The sequence below is a fragment of the Nymphalis io genome, chromosome 13 (assembly GCF_905147045.1).
Source record: "Nymphalis io chromosome 13, ilAglIoxx1.1, whole genome shotgun sequence".
Taxonomy (NCBI): domain Eukaryota; kingdom Metazoa; phylum Arthropoda; class Insecta; order Lepidoptera; family Nymphalidae; genus Nymphalis; species Nymphalis io.
Genome location: NC_065900.1, coordinates 8,568,116 through 8,591,228, shown reverse-complemented (window position 1 = coordinate 8,591,228; position 23,113 = coordinate 8,568,116). Strand labels below are relative to the sequence as shown.

Sequence of the window (23,113 nt, the reverse complement as noted above, 5' to 3'; positions counted from 1 at the left end):
GTAGGGGGCCTGCCCACGCTGCGTCTTCTGGTTCGTGGTCGCCACTCGAGAACCTTTCTGCCCCAGCGGCCGTCGCTTCTGCGAGCAATGTGCCCCGCCCACTGGCACTTCAATTTAGCAGTTCTTCGGGCTATGTCGGTTACTTTGGTTCGCCTGCGGATTTCATCATTGCTGATTCGATCTCGCAGAGAAACTCCGAGCATAGCCCTCTCCATTGCCCTTTGAGTGACCTTGAGCCTTCTTATGAGGCCCATTGTGAGCTCTCTAACTCTCGACTTATAATAATATTAATATATTTGAAATGTTTTTTAAATAGATGAGATAAGAAATTAATTGTAATTTGTTAGTACGTCTGGCGCGATTATACTAAGTTTAGTTAGTAAATATTAAATTTACTCCTGCGCTTGTAGTGTGAACAGTTGAATCCTCCTCAAGAGACGCCACTATGTTCATACTACATAATTGTCCGTTTAGAGGGTTTTAATTACAAGAGCTCTATTTCAAGGGTGTTATGTGCCCTTAAGTGTAGAACGACGAAGGCATGTGCTGTAATGTGCTTGTAAACTACGTAACGGCTAAATTATGTGTCATAGAACTACACGTAAATTATTAGAGGCTACTTTAAGCGCTCGACCTTATAGACGCTATAAGCGAACAGTAATTCGTTTAGTATAAACGTAATTTATTTTGAAAGTAAATAGAAATTTTAATAAAGAACATATAGATGTGCAATTATGTAGCCCTTATAATTCAAGAATGCGTTTTATGCTCCCTCACCCTCGTTATAAGTCCACCGATTAAATCGCGCATCTCACGCATTCAAGTCTCGTCTTCGCTGAGCGGGCGCCATTTGCTACGGCGCAATTATAATTAAAATTTAATCCAGCTTCGAGCAGATATGTTTCATTACTATGTTCCGTTGTTAACTGTTGAATAAATATGACGGATAATAATATAAGTATAATAATAAATTAAAAGTATTTAATAAATATGAATTGTGTTGTAGATTCATCAAAAATATTGTTAGTAGAGAAATTTCAAGTAACGCGCTAAATACGCTAAAAGGTTATGTAATTAAAGGACGTGGGAGCTATTTTGTTAAAAATTAACTATTGAGTTTGGTGAATTCCTATTAAACAGCTATCATAAAGTAACAAGGTAAATTGCTAGAGTAGCAGTTATGTTAATGTTGAACCCTCTACAACGCGGCAAAAAGATACGATTGCAAATTTGCGGCCAAAAATTTATGATAGCCGTGTACCTATAGAGTATCCCGAGGGGCGTGGGGTGGAATAGGCCTATCGGCATTTGGAAGAGCTGGTTCGCTCGTTCTCGGCCAAAATGACCCTAAACATTTTATTTGGTAGCAGCGCTATTCCCGTAACGCGGTTCGGACTAATCTTAAGCCTCAATTTAAAGGGTGTTCACGACTGTTTTGTAATATAAATATTGTAAATGGCAACAAATTTCAATGTTTTTGTAAAAGTTCAATAAATTAAGTAATATTTTAGGCTTATATGGACTTCTCATATAAGCCAACATTTTAATATGAATAAGTAAATGACACACAGTAAATAGGGATTTTTAACTACTATATGGTTTCTGTCAGAGAATTCTTGTAAAAGATACATCATCATATGTACACTGTTATTCTTATTATACGTTTTCATATGTCTTTTATGTTACATAAATAAACGTAAATCTAATATTTATTTTTTTGTGCAAAAATGAATCTTAAAATATCCTATCATATTAAACTTAGACTTATAAATTCCATTCCATGAAATATTGATATAAGGGATCGTCTCTTACCTTCATGAAAAACTACTATAAGGTATGAAAGAGTAAGAAATATAATTGAAAGGAACGTTTTATAAAATGAAGAGTGCCTCCTCTACCTAACTTACATTTACGTAATCAATGTGAACGGCTAAATTTACGCCGATGTTTACTTTCAGTAATTCAGTCTAAGTGCTCTTTTAATCTCATATACTATTTATTTATACGTAAGTAATATTTACGATTTTAATCAATTATGTTTTATTTATTAAGAATGTACATTTTTTCAATAATATGTAAATTCGAATAATACTGAAATCGTTATAATGCAAAAAGAGGTTTTTAATCTATAAATGTATTTAGATTGCCAGAAATGTAACATACAATAATTTTATGTATTGTTATTTTTATTACTGAAATTTAAATATATAATTTAATAACTTTCAGTTTCTTATAATATAAAATAAAAAATATTAGTTATTCTTTGTAAGCGTTTGTATAAGCAATAGAAACATAGGTATTATTGTTATTTGTTGGCCTTTTATAGTTGTAATAGATAAATACTTATCTGTATTCCCACCGATATCACCCGAATGTAAATATGACACCCCATAAACTGAATGTTTTATAGGCCGCCACTACCATTCCAATTTATCCTGGTCATTTTTTACTTCGAGGGTGTTCGATTTTTAGGGGAAGAATTTATCGTTTTTATTACATCTCTCGGTGTTAATACTACCTTTGTACAAGTCGGTTAAGTCTAAATATTTATACTTACACCATATTTTTTGTAGATCATTGATTAGCCGAATGAGTATGACTCCAATTTCACATTTTAAAAGGTTACGCTGTTCTGTAAATGTCGGGTAGGTAGATTTTGAGTCAGAAGTGGATTTCGATGAATCATAATTTACTTAGGTACGGTAAATTAATAATCTACATCGCAATTTGTCTCTTTCAGATGTAATTTTAATGATCAAGGAAAAAAATTCTGTCAGACTATATTCATTCGAGTCATTGCTACATATTTCAATTCGATTTATAAGTTGATATTGAACAGGAGCTTTAATATCGATTTGTTATAATTAATTAATGAAATCTTCGTCCACCGAAACCGAAGCTCGTTTCGATTTACGATCCAATAAAAGTACAATATTGTACAGGTGCTCAGTTAAAGTAAGCATCAATTCGCGCGAGGAGGATATAAATTGTATCGACTTTGCAATTGATCAAGCGCTCGGATCGGTATCGGCGAGCCTTCCCGCATTGTAATCCGTTGTTTAGGACGCGATATCAGGCGAACTAACAAAATATTCTGATCTCGTACCGATGTAACGCCCTTCGCACCGCCGGCCCCTTCTATTTATACCACTGTTATTGGCACTACTTCAATGTCAGGCGCACCCTGTCCTTGTCCCCCGCTACCAACCCTAAGTCCCGGGGATCCCCTCGGATCCTTCTAACATACATTACGCTACACCGCTCGAATGTTAAGGGCTGAAACCTGTCTAAATAAAATTATATCAATCGCATAGATTTTACTGTAAGATTACAATTTCAAATTTGACACATCCTTTGTTAGCTGGCCTTCGTAAGTAATTCGATTTGAATTCATTTTTATTGCAATACGACCGGCAAAAGTAGCCGACTTAAAATATTTACGATTGCTGAAAGCTTGCACATGCGAATAATCAAGTGTGTACACTTTGTAAATATTGTTATGACATTTATCTTTGCTGTCCGGTCGGTTACTAAGAAGTATGCTAATATTATGTTGCAAATAAAAATATGCTAGCTTTACCTGTATCGTGTCATTTTAATTAATCGAAGTTATACCAGTGAAATATGTATCGCGAAATCAATGACGCATAATATATAGGAAATTAGTGGTCAAGTTATTTGAGCCTCTTGTATTTTAATCAATCGATTTCTCGGAAATAAATAATGACTCAAATTCCATAATCTCAATAACAATAAATTAAATCTTTTTCAAAAATATCATATTAATTTAAGATAATGAAATAAATAAATCTATTTTCCAAATAAACATGATCGCGTAATAGTCTCGTAGACATGAACATTTTTATATATACTTGTGAAGTCTTATGACTCAATCCGTTGTATTTTTACATACAAAGAGTTTCTCCATAGATAAAGTCATTAAAAACGTTATATATCGAACCGTTTGTTCATATTTTTATGCAAGGCACGTCGCAATGAGTTCAGTCGGTTTCCACAAAAGGAGAACGCGTCAAATACTTGCAATTAAGCTACTCTACAATAAAGTAGCGTTTTAATTATATACATATTTACAGCAATTAAATACTTTAACGTTGTTTTAATTGGCTGGAACAACTGTTGCTCAACATTTTGTTCATTCATTATTGGAAATATAATATTTATTTATTTGTTAAAATATTTTTAAATTAAGAACAAAAACGAGAAAAATAAATGTTGCGCAATTTTAAATATATATGCATATCAATAATCAAAATATTTTTAATTTGTTCTAGTATTGCTTAAGGTCGAAATGTCAAAATTTTTCTTTGTACAAAAGATCAACCTTTTTTGTGCACATTGCATATATAACGTTTCAAATAATATAAAAATTTTATATTCCTATTAATTTTTAATAAGCATTACATAAATATTTTCGATGGTCGTGTATTAATATTAAGAATCTAATAAATAATACACTTAATAAAAATACCTAGGCAAATAAGACCTTATAACACGAAACAAAGGAATGGTCTTTATGTATTTTCATTCCGCAAACGTGTCGTACGAAGGTGAAAATGTCCCCTACCGACCTGTTGTATCTCAAGATCCTATCACAGATTTACTCGCCGGCTCACGATTGTATCTACAAGATTAATGCGTCGCTACAGCCCAGCCTACGAACCTGTAACATTATTCCGTGCCTTTATCTCAAAATTTATTTACATATTTACCTCGACTTATTTATAGCATTACATTTGATTCGGCTCCCATATCTAAATTATAAAAGATGTCTGTATTAAATCGTTAATTGTATGAAAATATATATGAAACGAATATTAATAGCAGTAATTGTAATAAATAAAATGTAATTAATCGAATCATTTTCAACATATTAAGACTAAAAGATGTTACTAAAATAATTTTTGACTACCAGTTTAACGAAATTGAATATCGACATACTAAGTTATGAGTATAAATATCATAGTGTGTTCAACAATTTCTTTATATGCAACAATGCGAGCGGCGAGAAGTGGCTGTAAATCATCTTCGGACGTGTCGCTCTGCTTCCTTGTACGTGTGTAAGTGCTCAACTTCGACCAGCGGGCAGCCAATTTGTTTTTATTGAGACTACCCTCCACTTATGCAAACTGGTAGGAAACGCTGAACACTGAGTGTGCCGTAAACAAACTCACAAGACCAGTCATCGTTGACCTTCGAAAGGGAAAACGCTTTCATCGTTCGTGATGTAAGACATGAGAACTGAGCCGTGCCAGGTGGATCCGACTTAAGTGGCGTACATTACCAGGTCTACCTTTAATCTTGAAGCGTATGTTTTCACAAGCGTCTGCGCTCGGCGCCCGAGGCCGCGGTCAGACGTGTGTAAACAATACTCAACGTTAATAGAGATATAAATTGTAGGCATTGCATTTAATTCCTTTGAGAGCAATCGACACCTAGCATTATGAAATCGCTATCGAGCGAGCCAGGCGTCTGAAGTTCATAATGTGTGGATTTTCGGGCTTCGCTATATTTACGCAACGAGAAACAAACGTCACATCACCCTAAGCTTACACGCTAGGATCCTAAGCTAACAGCTACTGTTATAATACATTGTATAAACACATAAATTCTGTTGTTTATATGTCCATAGTTAATACGTTTTAACAAATGTACCGTTAAATTTCATATAATAAACAGTCTCGAACGTGACATTAGCATCAGCAGAGGCATTTTGCTTCATGGCAGACAAATAAAATAAATTTGAATTGGCGTAGTCGGAGACGACATAGTAGTATCAAAATTAGCATAACGTATTTGGCATGGAACGAGAGAACTAGAGAGGACTAAGTTGATCATACAATGTTTGTATTACTAAACAAAAGCCACTAGAAATCTCTACAGATGTTAGCGAGTGCGACGAAAACAAGAAAATTCTTATAATATCACCCAATGTAATAATGTATGTAATGAAATTTTATATGAAATTATTCTATTTATATAATTGTATATTATAAAGACATATAAGAAAGAACGTTTAACATTCAAATCACACGACGAATTCATGGAAAAAATTGAGATCCAAACCTTATATAAATCTTACACCTAGTTGATGTTATTGTTTCCAAGAGGCGAGTGATTTAAATCACAAACAAAAGAATCATGTAAATTCTGTACACGGGGTGAGATAACGTTAAACATATTAATACAATTTCCAATTACCTACCGTTTGTTAGAAAATATGGATAAGAAAACAAATGACATGATTTACTAAACAATATGCAAATTAAACGATTAAATTATTGCTGTATTCATAGTACGAGACGAGTGACCATCGTCGAGAATAAAGCTGACTCGAAACGCTGCGATACCTACATCAAAAGTTTATATGAGCTGTATTATTATTTTTATAAAAAATAATATTAGGTATCTCTGCCCTTCAAAAACGTCTTAATCGAATTCATTGTTTTATATAATTATATTTTAAAGATTGTATAAATACTATTTAATACGTTTAAATACATTACGGTATTGGAGTAGAAAATAGACTATTTAGGTAAAATAATATTCTGTGGCTAGAGGTACATTTATTAAATCTTAAGTGCTTAGTTTGCTTAATCCATCCTTGCTTATTATTTTTCTATGAAAGATCTGGATGAAGCTTAATATAAGGTTCTGTTTCGTCTAATAGTCAAAGAGATATTCCTAGTACCTGAACGCAATCAATAAAATGATCGCAGATTTCAATAAAACTGTGCAATAGATAACTTGATATAAAACTATTTTGAAAGATCAAATTTCTACACTTCCCGTATATTTGTTATTATAAATGCAGAGAATATGCTTCATGTTTAATATACTTTATGCAATCCTAATTTATAAGCTATTATATTAAAGAATTTGTAAGAATTATATGGAATAAATTATTATTAAAATTTTAAAGTTTTAATAACTTAAATGAATTTTATCAATAAAAAATACAAAAACAATTAAAAAAAAATGTATAAAAATATATAGATATTGCGATTTCTTTAAAACTTTTCTACAATTACATTTACTGAAATACTGTAAGTTTTTAAAACATTCCAGATCTATAATAAGATACATAGTGTAGCAAATGACAAAGCAACTATTGCCTTTAGTGTATTTTAGACACGTTTTAATGCATCTAAATGCATAGAGCTTATTAATATGTATTTATAATTTGTTTTGCTCATTTGAAAGTCATGAAGTACATACAATTTCATTTTACATGCTACTATTGTTCATTACATCCGCTGCAACGCGTTCTCGGTGAAAATATATATTTGATATATGTAAACGCCATCACGTCTGAGCTATGGTTATAAAATTATACATTTATGTCAACAGGATATGTATTAAAATTGCAAAATTTCATATGTTTTCTATTACAACACGCTTGCCAAGTCTATTATAACCTATAGAGAATCGGACAAGATTGGAGATTATGTATTTAATGTGATCATAAACTAAATTAATTGCAAAATAATCTAACTACAAGTTTTTACTTTGTCTTTAATGAAAAATATCTTTTTGCAGGCCTTAATAACGACTCGTTTAACGCAACGGCAAACGGCATGACGCTGTCTTATGTCGTCATACCGTCTCTATCGCCGCGCTCTGCTCCCTCGTGTGTGCGTGGTGCGTATACTATATACATACATCGTTGCTATATAATAAAGAAATTATATTATTTAACTACTAACGAAATTCTATGTTTTTATGTATTTTACTACATAATTATTCATTTAATTCGATATTTCTCATCTGTCTGCGTCCTGCGACGGACACATTTAACTCCATATTATATCGAGCAAATTATCAGTAATCATGTGATAAATAGGTAGTATAAAATACTACAATGCTTCTATTATATACTTTCAAGTCAATTAGATCAATTGTTTAAATTATTATGAATAGGTGATAACTTCTATAATAAAAAAAATGTCTTAATATCCGTCTTTTTCATTTGTCATTCATACAGATGAAAATATATTTAAGATGGTCTCCCATCTACATGTAAGTATGTATGTAGTTAGTTAGTAGTGTCTGTAGCCTCTCCCTCTGATTTATGCGAGGAAGTCGACGCGTATGTGAGCAGCAATCAAATTAATTTAATCGATCGAACACTTCCAATATCTAATAATAATGCTAGCATAGATCACGATATAATAATGGCGATAGTATCATTGTAATGTATTATCTAACAGAAATAACAACGACGAATAATCTACAGTTTAATGCTTATGCTATGTAACTTTTCCATGTTACACCTTATATTATCTCATGTATTATTTCAGCTCTATCGAACATAGAAAAAACTAATAAAGGGATGATAGCGGTTAAATACCTAATAAATAATACTAAAAAAGTTTATGTTAAAGTCGAACTTTTTTGACTAATTTTGCTAGTATTTTCATATCTTCTATACGATACTATAATCGCTTTATAATAAAATAATTAATACGTCCATTGAACATATTACGATTGCTAAAAAAATTATAAGAGAAACCTTGCGATGTCGGCGTGCGTGTTTGTACGTAGAGCAACGTATTTCGTTAATCGCCTAGTAGGTAATTTGTATAATTTGGTTAAGTTGATAACACATTTTAATGAATATATTGTTGGAAAACTTTTTTAACACTTGTGATTTGATTTGAATTTATATAAGTTTGTAAGGCGACATAGTAACTGGACATTTTTTATAGCAAATGTAGTTCAGTATGATGATTCTTGATACTTGCACTAATAGAATTTTCTAAAGACATATATACACCTGATTAAAAAATAAATAGATATAGACACATACGTTAAGAAAAAATCTATTAAGGCTTTAATAAAATTGTATATATTATTCAGCAAGGGTTCGGGTCGAGTAATACCTATTTCAAATTTACTGACCAAAACTCATATTTGATAGAGACCTTTTGACCCTTGCGAAACAGCAATCGTCTGAGTAAATTGCACAGCGGAAATGGTGAGCTGATACTATATAACATTACTTTCTATTTACGATCACTTGAGCTGAGCTTGAGAAATTCCATTGATAGTAGAACTATCGGAGGTAATACGAGTACGGATGAAGTAAGCCGAAACTGGAACGAAAGTTGATTTATCATGCTTTGTAGATATTTACAGAATTAATTAAAAATTTAACGTTAAATCGATACTCACGTAACTAGATTGTGTCGCATGATAGCAACATTTAAAAATGCTACGCAAAATATATACATTTATTGAATAATTTTGATAAGTTAATTGGTGTAATACAATAATGGACGCAAGTACATACCTAGCATACAAATAAAAAACGAAATGCAAAATTAATCTATATACCTGCTTATTGTCTTTCACTTAAGTACTTGACTGCTTTGCATGCTATCTATCATTTCCAAACCCTACTTAAAACCTCCGGATTCATTCAACATAAAACGAATATCTTCTGTCAAATATCATCAAATCGTAAAAGCTTCTACACGCAACTATAATCGTTAAACAAAGGCAGCATTGCTTACATTTCAAAGTTTAACTATTAAATATAGGCTATCAACTGCGTTGCCGTATGTACATACTCGAGCACACATTAGGTATATGAGCGAGATTCATGGACTGCATAACATATTAATTCGCAGAGGTCGACAACCCTATTGCATTTTTAACGTAACTAAAATAGTAAATTGCGTAACACAAGTGTAATGGCAACAACTATAGCCTTGAACGACAAATGTAGATAAGATATACAGTATGGAACGGCATGCGCCTAATGGAAAGTTATGCGATGTGTATACAAGCATGCGCGAGTATACACTACTACATCGCGAAATTGACATTGACATTTGATTTCAAATATTCGCATACCGGCTTCTTATTCGTGAACTCTACAAAATAAGATATTAAATATTTTCACGGCATTGCAATATCGCACTGTTTATCTCGCTATTAAATTTACCCGAGCATTGTACGAATCACAAAAATAGAACATTGCGATAAGATAGGACAACAATTAAGTATTTGCGGAAAAAACACCTTTAAAATCATTTATTATTATTGTCATGTACCTAAAATAACAAAACCGACATTCGAAAGATTTTCAAACAAAATCATATTATTAATACGTTTTGTGATTGAGGTTAGATATCATAAAAACAATTAAGTACACAGGTAAAAAAATATATGAAACGTATAAGACATTCGTATGCGATCATCTAATGAATCATTTGAAGCTTTGTTACTTGTTTTAACTCTTTTATTTTTATAATCCAAACGACGAAAAGCTGTTCGCTGTCGTTAAGGCGATACACAGATGTTGAGCCAGCTGTTTCTATGACAGTCACGTTCACAAATCTGGCCGTATGTTTATACTACACTACTCTACGGGCTTGCCTCGTTAAATTTTTATAGCCGCAAGGTCGTCACTTTATGGTCAATTCTCAGACGTTATTGTTCGCGGACTGGCTTTTTTTCACAATACTAGCGTCAATCGCTTTATACCAGTAGAGTTACGATTGACAGTGATTAGTTATTAATTGTTATAGCGCTATAAAGCGACTTTTATAAACCCTAAACGTGTAATATGTTTTGTTTGCTCGATTAGTGTAATATATTGATTATAAAACCACATTTACGCAGCGAAATAATCGAAATACATTTAATAATAAATAAACGTTGGAAACGACAGTTTTATGGAGAAATTGTATGTAATAACAAATTATACTGATTTAATTTACTATTAGAGATTAACAAACTGTGAGATGTACTACATCATATTGTCATATGATAATGTGTGTTGTTTTGACTGCGATTTTGGCGATATCGACTTTCGCAGAACGGCCGCGGTACGTCGAGTAATAAAGCAATTTGTGAGCGTGCCAACAAAACAATGGCCCCTGTTCTAAGCTTGTTTTAAAAGCTTTCGACACCGTGATTTAAAACCCTTTGACTTATACCTTATTTGTAAACATCTCGTGGGCACAAAGGAATGCTATTTTTAACAAAAAGAGAAATTGCACAACCCTATTGCCGTGAATCTTTTGTTAGTTATTTTTTACAAAATGGTGAGAGCTGTGAACGAAGAATTGACAATATTAAGGTTCCGTAATTTTTTATACGATCGAGTGAATTTCAGTTACCATGTGTTTAAATGATCAAAAAGCTTAAACTGAATATATAATACGTTATGTGTCGTAGGTGATGTTGATTATTGTTGTTTAAAATATTATAGCATTTACGCATATATAATAAACGAGATTATACGTTTATTTATGAAAATAGTTGAGGCTATTATAACATAAATAATTAAAAAAATACTATTTAAGTACAAAAGCACTTACATCCTGTGTATTTTTTTATTTAAATGATACGGAATCCCTTAAAAAGGGAACAGTCATCGTGGTCAATGTTTGTACCTTAATTTCTTTGGTTAGCGCAATCCCGTTGAACTATTGATCCATTGTTTTTGGAGAAAGTTTCTATTCATTGCGAATCTTTAAACCCTTTCCGTCACTTTTTTGCAAACTCAAAGCACCGTTTATTAGTCACGGTTGTAAAAAGACCATTCAATTTGAAATAAACAGATAACATAGAGACGTAACTGACTTGACACGAGACAGTTGCAGCAATGAATTCGTATCAGACGTTTAAGACTTTATCGAATTATATAATATTTTAGAGAAATATTTGTAAAGTGATTCATCATGTTGATTTCATATAAACCGGACAAACATAATTGAGCAATCGACGATTTTATTTTAATGCCAAATCATCAGAACAAATTGCAGTTAATTCTTTGTTTACAACAAATATTTCCGCGCTGATATAAAAAACGTAGTAGATATATCAATTGCAATGATTCAACGAAGCCATATCAAATGAATAATTGCAACAAAATTTTACGGAAGGCATGTTATAAAGCCTTTATACACGAGCGTAACAATGCGTTGTTAATCGGTTAAAATAATTATAACAATTACAATTTATATTTCATTGAACGCACGTGTATAAAAGCCTTAATAGTCATCTAAATTATAATTAAGCTAAGGACTTAAAATTAAAAAAAATAAAAATTGAAACGATAAATACCATTGAACTCACCGCAGACCACGCGGTCGAAGGGGCTCATCCAATCTGGAAACGGAAAATCTATTATCAATCGTAATGAATGTTCTTACTCGGATATAAATACATGCACAAATAACTACAAAAAAATTATTACAATAAATAAATATACTTTAAAAAACGTTAATTAACAATTAAAACAACAATAATTAACAAATTAACTTAATTAAGTGCATGCTAAATTAAATAGAAAATATCAAAAATTTAAGAAAACAGCGATAATCAAATAAAAATAAGTTTTTGAAATATAACTGAATTAGAGAGAATATTTTGTTTACAAATAACATACTGTTTTTTATTAGGAGTTGTTTATATACTTACAATGTCTATTGAAGTATAATGCTCAAATATTAAGAAACTTAAGTTTTTATGTACCTACTTCGATAGTTATATTACGCATAAAAAATGGTTTATACAGCCTAAGGTCATTATGAACTAAGATATAGACTATTAAAGAACAATATAACATGTTTATATTTTAATTTCATTTTCAAATAAATTTCTAGCGCTTACACATTTTTATTGTACGCGGTTTCGTTAGAATGCTTCAGATATTAACAAAAAAAAAAACAAATAACAAATTTATTGGAGCAATAAATACTTTTGGTGGCTGCTAAATTTCACGACGCAAACACAATAAAGACTAAAAAAGCAATACACATGCAACTAACTTTATAGAAGACTTCACATAAATATTAAATTAATAAAGGAATTATACCGGTAACAATGCGAATGGATCGAGTTTTATTGTTACAGCTTACTATGCAATCGCATTATTGCTATTCGTAGAGTTTCTTTTGTCTTCCTAATTAAATTTTATAGTTTTATAATTAATTCGCTTTATGTTAGATGATAAGAAACACTTTTTAATGTTCTTAGATTATTTGTATTGTATTATCATTTAGCAGTTCGCTTAAAAATAGTTCTTTGCATGTTATGATGTCGTCAAGTGTGTTTAGGGTTGTGTTTTTAGTAGCGTGATTTTTAAAATTAATTGAATAAGTACTTATATTTAATTATTTTTTTTTAATTTATATGTTTATTATGACTTTAAATTATAGTATATTTACCAATTTATCACCCAAAATAATTTGGTTTTGAAATATTTTTAAATTCAATGCGTACATATATAGTTAATATACATAGATACGATTAACTATTTGTATGATGATGGTAATATTGATATGTAGGTACGCTTGTTTAAATAATTATAAGGAAAAAAAAACCACGCATTGCAATTATAAAAATGCAAGTGCATTTTCACAAAAACATTGATAAATATATAGGCAGCGGGCTATTATGCAGACAACGTTATCAATAAATGTCAAGAGTACAATACCGAATGACTGATATCAATGAAAATTTATGCACTAATAATACAGAATCTAATTTAGGTACCTTCGTATTACTGATTAAAAACCACACTCCGGTTTTTTAGTGGTCTTAAATTAAGCAAGTCGTGTCAATCGGAAACATTAAATTCATTGATCGGATAATCTTTAATGGTTTAAAGTGCTCAGACGATTCGATTATTCGATATATCGAATTGGCAGTGCATCGTAATACCGAAACATACGTTGTTTTCGGAGATAAAAAAAAAATATCAACTTTCTTAAAAAACATAAGGATGGCGAGAAAGTTGTTCGGTTGAGATAATAAATCAATTTATAAAATAAATAAAATAAAATGTATCTGACAACCGAAATTTTAATATTATATTACTGAATTTTTTTATTGAGGTAAGTAGGTGTCTTCTTAAATAATATTAATTTGTTTTTGAAACGATATATTTTTACTTAAATGTTATAAAACCTCTAAGTAAGATACACGCTTGATACTTGCTCATTTGACAAGTAAAGCCTATACTATCTTTGATGTGTAATACAAGAAAAACTTTAATTATGAAAAGCGAAAATTACATACTTTTTACCTATATAAATTCAGATAACAATGATAAATATTTGCTCTCTATCTGCTTGATAATAAAAATTTGGTGCTAATTCAAATTTAACTTTATGTATAAATACCAACATACATATAATAATTAGGTAAACCTCTTGCAAAAAATAAAAAAAAAACATTGATTTAAGCATGTAAATGAGTAGATTACTCGAAAAAAAATTAAGTAACGATAATATGAATTAATTTTTAAGTAGTAATCTTAATTTTATGGAATGATTTAAGTTAATTACTTAACATATATGAATTTAAATTTAAGTCAAAGTATAATTTTTAAAAAAATCTTCGTTATATCTCTAATTTTATTTGAAAAATAATTAATTATAATTTTCTCTAGCTAGGTACCAAAAATAATATAAAAATAATTAGTCTTACTTTTGAAAATTCATTTAAAGTCTTAACATAAAAAGAAACATACCCATATAATTTATATTCTATCTGCTTAAATCGCTTTTGCAGAATATAAACTACTAAACTAATTTAGAATTATATATTAGATTCTATTTTAATTTGCTTTAATTCCCACATTTCGGAAAGTTAGAAATTCCTGTACATTATTTGCAGTGTCATACATTAAAATATTCAAGAAAGTAGTAATTAAATATACTATGTGCCACAAATAGTAATCAATATCATTAAAAGCCGTCGCTATCATATGAGTTGCCCAACGAGGCCCCGTGATTGGTCAGTGACGTCGGCCATATTTGTTGCTCATGCGCTGTACCCGCGCGCACACATGTGACTGGCTCATCTCTAGCGATATATCACGTCAAGAGAAACAAGCGGGATATGTCGTGCACCATCTAACTTGCTTTTTCCTTTTTATGTTTTTAATTAATTAAATTCCTCCAATATATTTTGATTTATAAAATAGTTGCTTATTATTTTTTTATAGCGATATGACAAGGATTTTTAAACGATAATATTTAATATAAAACTAATTTTATTTTAAACATTATTATAATATAATTCATTTAGATTATCATAATTTTAAATAAATATTTTTCTTTAAAATACTTAGTCCTTGAATCTAGGTAACAAAATAATCAGGAGAATAAATGACTATGTAATAATATTATGACGTAAGTAGATCTTCAAGTGCAATTATTATAACTGTCAAATAGACGGCGAATGTTAAGCATTATTGAAAATAAATGTCAACGCTGTGACATGTATGCCATTTTAATTTTTAAAGCACGTGTTGCCAGCACCTGCTGATGTATTTTTATATCTTGTGAGAGTATTCGACGCCTCTGTCACGCAGTAATTCGTATAATCTAGCATTGCCAATAAATCACGAAAATGACCACATTTAAAACAAAAACAAGTCGATTATAGGCTATTTTGTGTAATTTTAGTGAGCTACGAGCCCGTTATTCTGGCATATCAGCTTTGATTACGAGGTTCTTTACATTTCTACTTTATTGATGACCGTCATGTGCCAGGAAGGCCGCTACGCTTCAGATGTAAAAATCTTTATGATTCACACTTTTCTTAAATTTGACTTCAAAGTTATTCAGGCAAACAGTAAATTAGTCTATTTTTTTAATATTCTAAATTTAAATAAATAATTGTAACTAGATGAGTTTTACTAACAATAAACTTTATACAAAGTATTTTAAGAAATAAAGTTTAAAAATAAAAATGTTTTTGAAGATAAATAAAATAGCGCGCGATAACCACTATATTAAATGTACCTGTACCAAAAATTACAAACATTATTGTTGCATTGATTAATTAAAAATTATCCAGTTGACAATTTATTCCATATAATAGAATCATTATGAAGTAATTAATAAATGACAATAAAATAAAATTAAGTTTTTTTTATTTGAAAACGTATGACTGATATGCAGCCTTTGCCTCTTTGTTTTTAAAACATAATGTACCTAAAGTTATTAGGTGTTCCAAACCGTGTTCAAAATTCGAAATGAAATAAATTTAATTGATTCATATTATGGAGTATTATAATGTTCATTTAAAAATTATAATTGTTGAGGCAGCTATCTCATCCATGTTGTAAATAAATAATATATAATAATAACTATAATGAGAAAAATATAAAACTAATTAGACTGCATTAAATAATTCCTTTATATAAATAATTATTATGGTCTAAGAGTCCTATATATTTGAAGACCAAGTATAATTTATTAAAAAAATATAATATTATTTTAATTATAATTTGTCAATGATATTCACATTCATAGATAATTATTATTAAGTCGCCAAATATATGGTCAGGATAGCGCAGAGACATAAAACCGCGTATAAGTATAATTGTACCATTGTATTCAAAGCGTACAGGTAGTTTAGCTGTAATGGATCGACGTTTTTGAGTACAAAGTGGACCTCACATGTAAAAGTGAAATACGCGTACGTCAAGTCGACGGTCGTCTAAAATCTGTTCAATGACCTAGGTTAGTTCTGTTTGGGTTTCATTCTAGATTTTTTTAGACGTTTTATACTTTTTTTTTCATCCATTTTTTTTATGTATACCTTTGACTTGTATTGATTTAATGTATACCTTTCATAAGCTATTAATTGGCGTTCCTATTATTATATCAATGCAATTTTACCTGTACATATTAATGACTATTTATTCCTTAGTAAGGTATTATATACTTGTAAATAATCGGAATATTTTTGTATATATGATAATGTAAATAAGAGTAAAACAGATATACCTAGGAATAAATAGAAATGCAACAATAAAATTAATTGAATTGATTAATGAATCCATATTATAATATAATAATCTAAAATTTTAATTTTTTTTTTTTTAAACATATAAAGTATGTTTTTTATTGTTGTTAAATAATTGTTAAGATGTAACCCATCTACTATGTGACCATTAATATAACGAGGTGGGTTGAACAATGTTATATATTTAATTATTGTCATATTTTTATAATTATATAAGTAGTTACCATATAATTACATGAAATTAAAAACATTTTAATACGCAATGATTGTTATAATAATATTGTTTATATACCGAGTTATTTAGATTTATTTTTATTTTGTTGTTTGAGATTTTTAATCTGTAATAATAATTATTTTATATATTATGGAAGTAATCGCGTCCCGTCGGTATTTTTCATTTTATAGAAGGTACTTTATTGTGACTTTTTGTTTAATTACTTATTAACTATACGTAATTGATAGTAAATTGAATTCAATTACTATAATATTCATATTATAGAAGGAATAATTTATTATTTGATTTTTATATTACGAATTATATACATATATATTAAATGTATATGCTATTGAATTATATATATATATTTGCCTAAGTATCTTAATCGTTTATATAATCAATTGTCAATTAAAAGTTAATTATAATTAGTTTGTTTTTATTCTTATAAGATTATGTGGTAATAAATTTTAATTTATTGTAAGTACAATAAAGTATGATTATTAAATATGTTGGTACCTAAATATTTATGATCATACTGTTATTAAACTGTTTATTAACTAATTAATATTTTCAATTATATTTTGAAACTTAATCATATTTTTTTATATAATTTGAATTGTTCTTACTAACATAAATGTCTGCACATTAGCATATATAGCATGTAATTATAATTAAAACAAATAAAATAATTAAGTGTCACTAAAAACAAAAACGAAGCAAAACACAAAATTTTGGAGAATACTAGTAAAAAGCTTGTTATATAAAAATAAATAAATGTTTAGATACTTGAACAGAATGTAATATCACATTTCAGAACAAGGCGCAATAAATTCAATAAGTCAACAATTAAGAGTCATGCAGTGAACGAGTAAAACATTTACCGGTGATTGACATCCATGGGTAACGAGGAATGTCGGGCAGAGGCTGAGCGGAGGGCTGAGAGCAGGCTGCGCCCATTGCATCCACTGAAGCTGCAGAAGCGGCTGAGGCTGCTGATGCTGCTGCTTGGTGGTAAAACTGCGCTGCTGCTGCCATACTAGCCGACGCAGCCGACACCGCCGCACCGCCATTGTGTTGACCCAGCGCATAATTCACCATCGGATCTCCTCCCACAGCAGTTGGGTAACGGCAACTCTTATCGTCAGCCGAGAGACCGCCGCCAGTTGCAAACGGCACTGAGCCACCGAACTGCTGGTGGTGTGAAACGTACGGGTACATCCTCGCCGGCGCGCCTGGTGACGCCGAGGATGACGAAGAGGAGCGCTGTGGGCTCCCGGCCCCTGGTGAGCCGGCCCCCAGCGCAGCCGCCCCAAGTCCGCCAGACAACGACGAGGAGAGGGACGTCGACAACGATGATGACAGCGATGAGGACAATGATGCCTCAATAGGCGATGCTCCAGCACCCGCGAACAAGTTCTGATGATGGAACTGCTGGTGGTACTTGGGGAGCATGCTATCGATGATGAACTTGGAACTCATCGCTCGGCGGCGACGCGGCGCGCGACGATCGCCTCGCGGGAGATGCGTTTATCGCCGGCGATTCGGATCGATTCTCGCGCGTGCACCTCTACTATGGCCGCGGATCGTTTATGACCCGCGTATGAGGCTCTACGACTCTGAATTCCCGTCGTGGCGAGCGTTACCGCTGCCGCGCGCCGCACGTGAGACGGCAAAACGTAGCACGTGCGTGCGAGCGAGACGCATTTATCGTGCGGGACGACACGCCAGAAATCTCTCCGTCTCATTAATTCCTACCTGCGTGGCTTATATTAGAAAGAGATAAAAGCTTTTTGCTAACGACCATTCAGCCGGCCATTGTTCGTAATGGCGCCAGGCCCCGCGCACCCCTGCGTTCTCTTCGTCTACGCCAATAGTATTCCGGTGCAGAACATTCACCGCCAATCACAAACCATTCCGGCACTTCTAGCTGTCAAAATGAATGGCCTTAAACGGTACAGCACCAAGAATTTTGTATTATTTTGAGTACAGTATTGTTTTGCGATATTTATTAATGAAATTTATTTTTTGGTATTATAGGCTTATAACTGATATAAATAAAATTAAATGAATATTTACATATATTCTGTAATATTAATAATAAATATATATGAAAAGCATAAATACAACGTACTTATACTACTTTTAACTTAATTTTTATAGTCATGTTAGATGTTTACAAACTATTAATTTTTTTTTATAAAATTTGTACTCGTGTTTTTGATTAATTATTTAGTTTAAATAAAATCTTAATCGGTTAGAATATTTTATAACAAAATTGTTCATTATAAGTAAAAGTTACTTAAACAAAAGTTTTGGTCTTTTTTGTCGATTTATAAAAATTTAAAAGCATATTTATCAATAATAAAAAACTAATTAGAAACTCGCAGTATCAATAATAATTTAATAATAAAATCCAACAAGAATTGCACTAAGCGGTGTTACGCCGGCCACGTGGTCGAACTGCTAACGTGCATCCTTTTCCAACACATGTTCCGTCTCTTTTGCACGTTTCATTCATACTCACAAGTCGTAACAACATCGAGCACGTGAGCAATAACAATCTTTACGACTATTAAAATAAAACCGTTTATTGCGTGAGATGTTTATTTATTTATTACAGTTTTGATTGTTGGTCGGTGTTTAGTGCATGGTTTTTATAGGCTTAACTTGCCTTTTCAGCTTTATCAGGTCGGTGGTACGACGGTGTGGCAGTAGAACATTGCATAAGTATAGGTTTTATGTTGTTATTGTGATGTTTATGCCGTAAATGTATATAGAGCTTGATATGGACAGTTTAGGTCATTCGTTTTATGATTTGATCATATTTTTTTATTGTTCGGCAATTGATTCTTCTTATACAAAACAAAAAGTAATATGCTTAAGTTTTTTAATTAATAAACGATAATAGAACACTTTAATGTATTTCATTGTTACATTTCATAAATTATCTTATGAATGAAAATGATTAATTTCATTAATGACTTGATAAGTAAATTAAATTTGAAATAAGAAAAAAATATCAGTACCTACCTACCTTATGCAAGTAAAGTGTATAAGTCATGTAATTATAATATTATTTTTAGTATTGGTAGCATTGGAATACATTTCAGATTTAAAACTTAATGCACTAATTATAAAGAGTCAATCCAATATATTGTTAGGAATGTACCTAACAGAAGATTTTTTTAATTCACAAACAAATTATTGAATATAATATATTTGTTTATAAAATGCATGCATCAAACACACAAGTATATAATAGGTATCTAAGAATTGTCTACTTACCTTTTTACAGAAGAACAACGAATAATTTTTTTTTCACAGTAGCAACCTAAGTAATTTTTAAAATGTAATTTTCAAAATTTTTGGAAGATAACAATACAATAATAAATAGTATTTTTTTAAAACGGATTGTATACACTACATACATATAAGTATGTAAATATATCCTTATTGGATTGTCATAAAATGTACTTGTGCCTAATTCTCATTATTGGCATGTTAAAAAAAGATATTTCATAACATTTCAAAAATAGAATAAACTTATATATATCCGATAAGATGAAGGATTAGGGATTTCATATTCACATTTCAATTTTTGTGTTTATTATACCAATTTGTTTGTGTTTTTATTTAATTTGAATTATATTTTCATATTGGAATTTATATTTTTTGTTATTTGTAATAAAAGTTATATTAGTTCGTTAATAATATAACTTTTCAAGTCAAGTGTTTTTTTTTAAATTATATTTAAAAAAAATACGTGATTGATATTATCGCTTTGACCCAAAGTTAGTCGATTTGGTAAGGTAGACTACTCAAAGAGTTCTTGTATAAATATACCGACAAAACTACAGTACATTTTCTTAATAATACCTAGAAATTGGTATGAAGCACTTTAAAAATAAATAATTAAAAATAAACAATCTTCATTACGTCCATACGATGTAAAACCATTGGTAATGTATTTCATTAATTATTAAGATTAAAGCTGTTTTTTAACTACGTAGCAATACATTTTATTACAAAACACATCCTTTATGTAGGATTATAATTGATAAAAGTAATTTAACGTTTAAATTAATTAATGTTTAAATTATAAAAATTACTTGTTATAGAGTTGAGTTTGTATTTTTACAAAGAACAAAAACTTCATTTGATAATAATTATAATTTCTTGTTTAACTACATTTTTATTTTATTATAATAATCATATATTTTTAATGACAATAAAATAATAGGATAAAGGTACATGCATATTAATTTTATTAACATTTATTTAAAAATCGAACATTGTTTTTCATATACTTTGTCTTATTTGGTTATTGGTGTGTAACAAAGGGCGTGGACCTATGTCAACGGTGCGGCACCGGTCACCGTGTAACGGCACGGCGCCGCTGACGGGAAACGGCGCGGTGTCGTGCAGTACTACGGTGCCGAGTACATTGCAACACAATGTTTTGCTGGTACTTAGTTCGCACGTGTTAATAAAAATGGCTGACAATTTATATATTGAATTTTTAATTTCATCAATAGATGCCAAGCTACTTATTGAATCTGAATCTGAAAGATCTGTTCAAACGTCAAATCAATCAGAAACATTGCTCGAAATTGATTTCTTATTGTTAAATTTAAAGTGATTTATCTATCTGCGTAAGAAATAATTAATATTAACCTAAAATAGTACTCAACTGACAAATAATTGAAAAGGTTAATTAATTTTGATATCACAAATATAGTTACGACATTATTTATATTAATATAAAAATACGTTAAGTAATAACTTAGTCTAGCTTGCCGTTTTTATTGTATTGGCAGACTGGCAAAAGGGCCACCTTTTATTAAGTGGCCATAAACATAAGCATTGTAAGAAATATTAAAAATCCCTTACACCGCCAATGCACCACCAACCTTGAGAACTAAGATGTAATGGGACATAATATCTTAGATAGTTGTTGCACTGGCTCACTCACCCTTCAAACCGGAATACAAAAAAACTAAGCATTGCTGCTTGGGGGTGGTACCTACCCAGGTGGGCTTGCACAAAGCCTTACCACCAAGTACTAGTAACTTGAAGCCAATAGTTATACGTTGCTTAATCAATATGCTAACAACTTATATATACTGACATAATTTATACGAATTAAAGTAGCTGTTCCGATACATCTGCATAAGATATAGTAAATATTAATCAATATTTACATGTTTTAATTAAAACTGTATAAAACTATACATAAACAATATTTATTAACAATTTTATCAATGTAAGAATAAATGTACCGTAACAATCGTAACAGCCTATGAATGTCCCATTGCTGGGCTGAAGACCCCCTCTCCTCTTTTTGAGGAGAAGTTTTGAGCTTATTACACCACGTTGCTCCAATGCAGGTTGGTGGAATACACACGTGGCAGAATTTCAGTGAAATTAGACACATGCAGGTTTCCTCACGATGTTTTCCTTCACCGTAAAGCACGAGATGAATTATAATCACAAATTAAGCACATGAAAATTCAGTGGTGCTTGCCCGGGCTTGAACCCACGATCATCGGTTAAGATTCACGCGTTCTTACCACTGGGCCATCTCGGCTCATAAGAATAAATGTATTGTATTTTAATTTCCAAGTCTAACATGACTTAACAGATTCTCTTAACATATAACTAATAATACCCAGTGAATACTTACACGGATATTAATATAAGCATTATTCGAAACATATTTCTATGTACATACATTTACTTTGTTTTCAATGTTGCAAATTTATGACCGTTTTATGTAACAACTTATGAAAACCTTTAAACTCTGAATTGTATTTGATTATATAGGTACTCATGTTGTAAAACGTTACATGAACAAATAAATAATTGACTAAAGATCGTGTAAAATTTTATAGTGTGTAAAATTTCGCTCGAAGCAAAGAATCGCCGACAGGCCATGATGGTAGGTTTTATAGGGGATCGATGTATAGGAGCCATCACATGGGCACGGAGTCCCAGGTGGGAGGAGCGAGTGTCAATCGTAAAAATGTTCAACTCCTCAAGATATTTACAACTATCGCCAGCGAGATTTAACGATCAGTTTATATAACCAACACTTCTAAA

At 30.8% G+C, this 23,113-nt stretch overlaps 1 protein-coding gene across 2 annotated transcripts in view; it reads right to left on the bottom strand.

The window, feature by feature from the left end:
* Positions 1 to 18,748, bottom strand: part of LOC126772643 (homeobox protein abdominal-A homolog) — a 36,780-nt gene extending 18,032 nt beyond the window's left edge. Inside the window, exons 1-2 of one of the 2 annotated variants that reach the window (XM_050493040.1) lie at positions 17,896 to 18,748; positions 12,097 to 12,141 (exon numbers count right to left, since the gene is read on the bottom strand). In XM_050493040.1, coding sequence (XP_050348997.1) covers positions 12,097 to 12,141; positions 17,896 to 18,493 — 643 coding nt within the window. In that variant the 5' untranslated portion in view covers positions 18,494 to 18,748. Of the gene's footprint in view, positions 1 to 12,096; positions 12,157 to 17,895 lie in introns of both variants that reach the window. The other variant, XM_050493039.1, reaches the window with a different exon arrangement.
* Between the last annotated feature and the right edge of the window lie 4,365 nt (positions 18,749 to 23,113).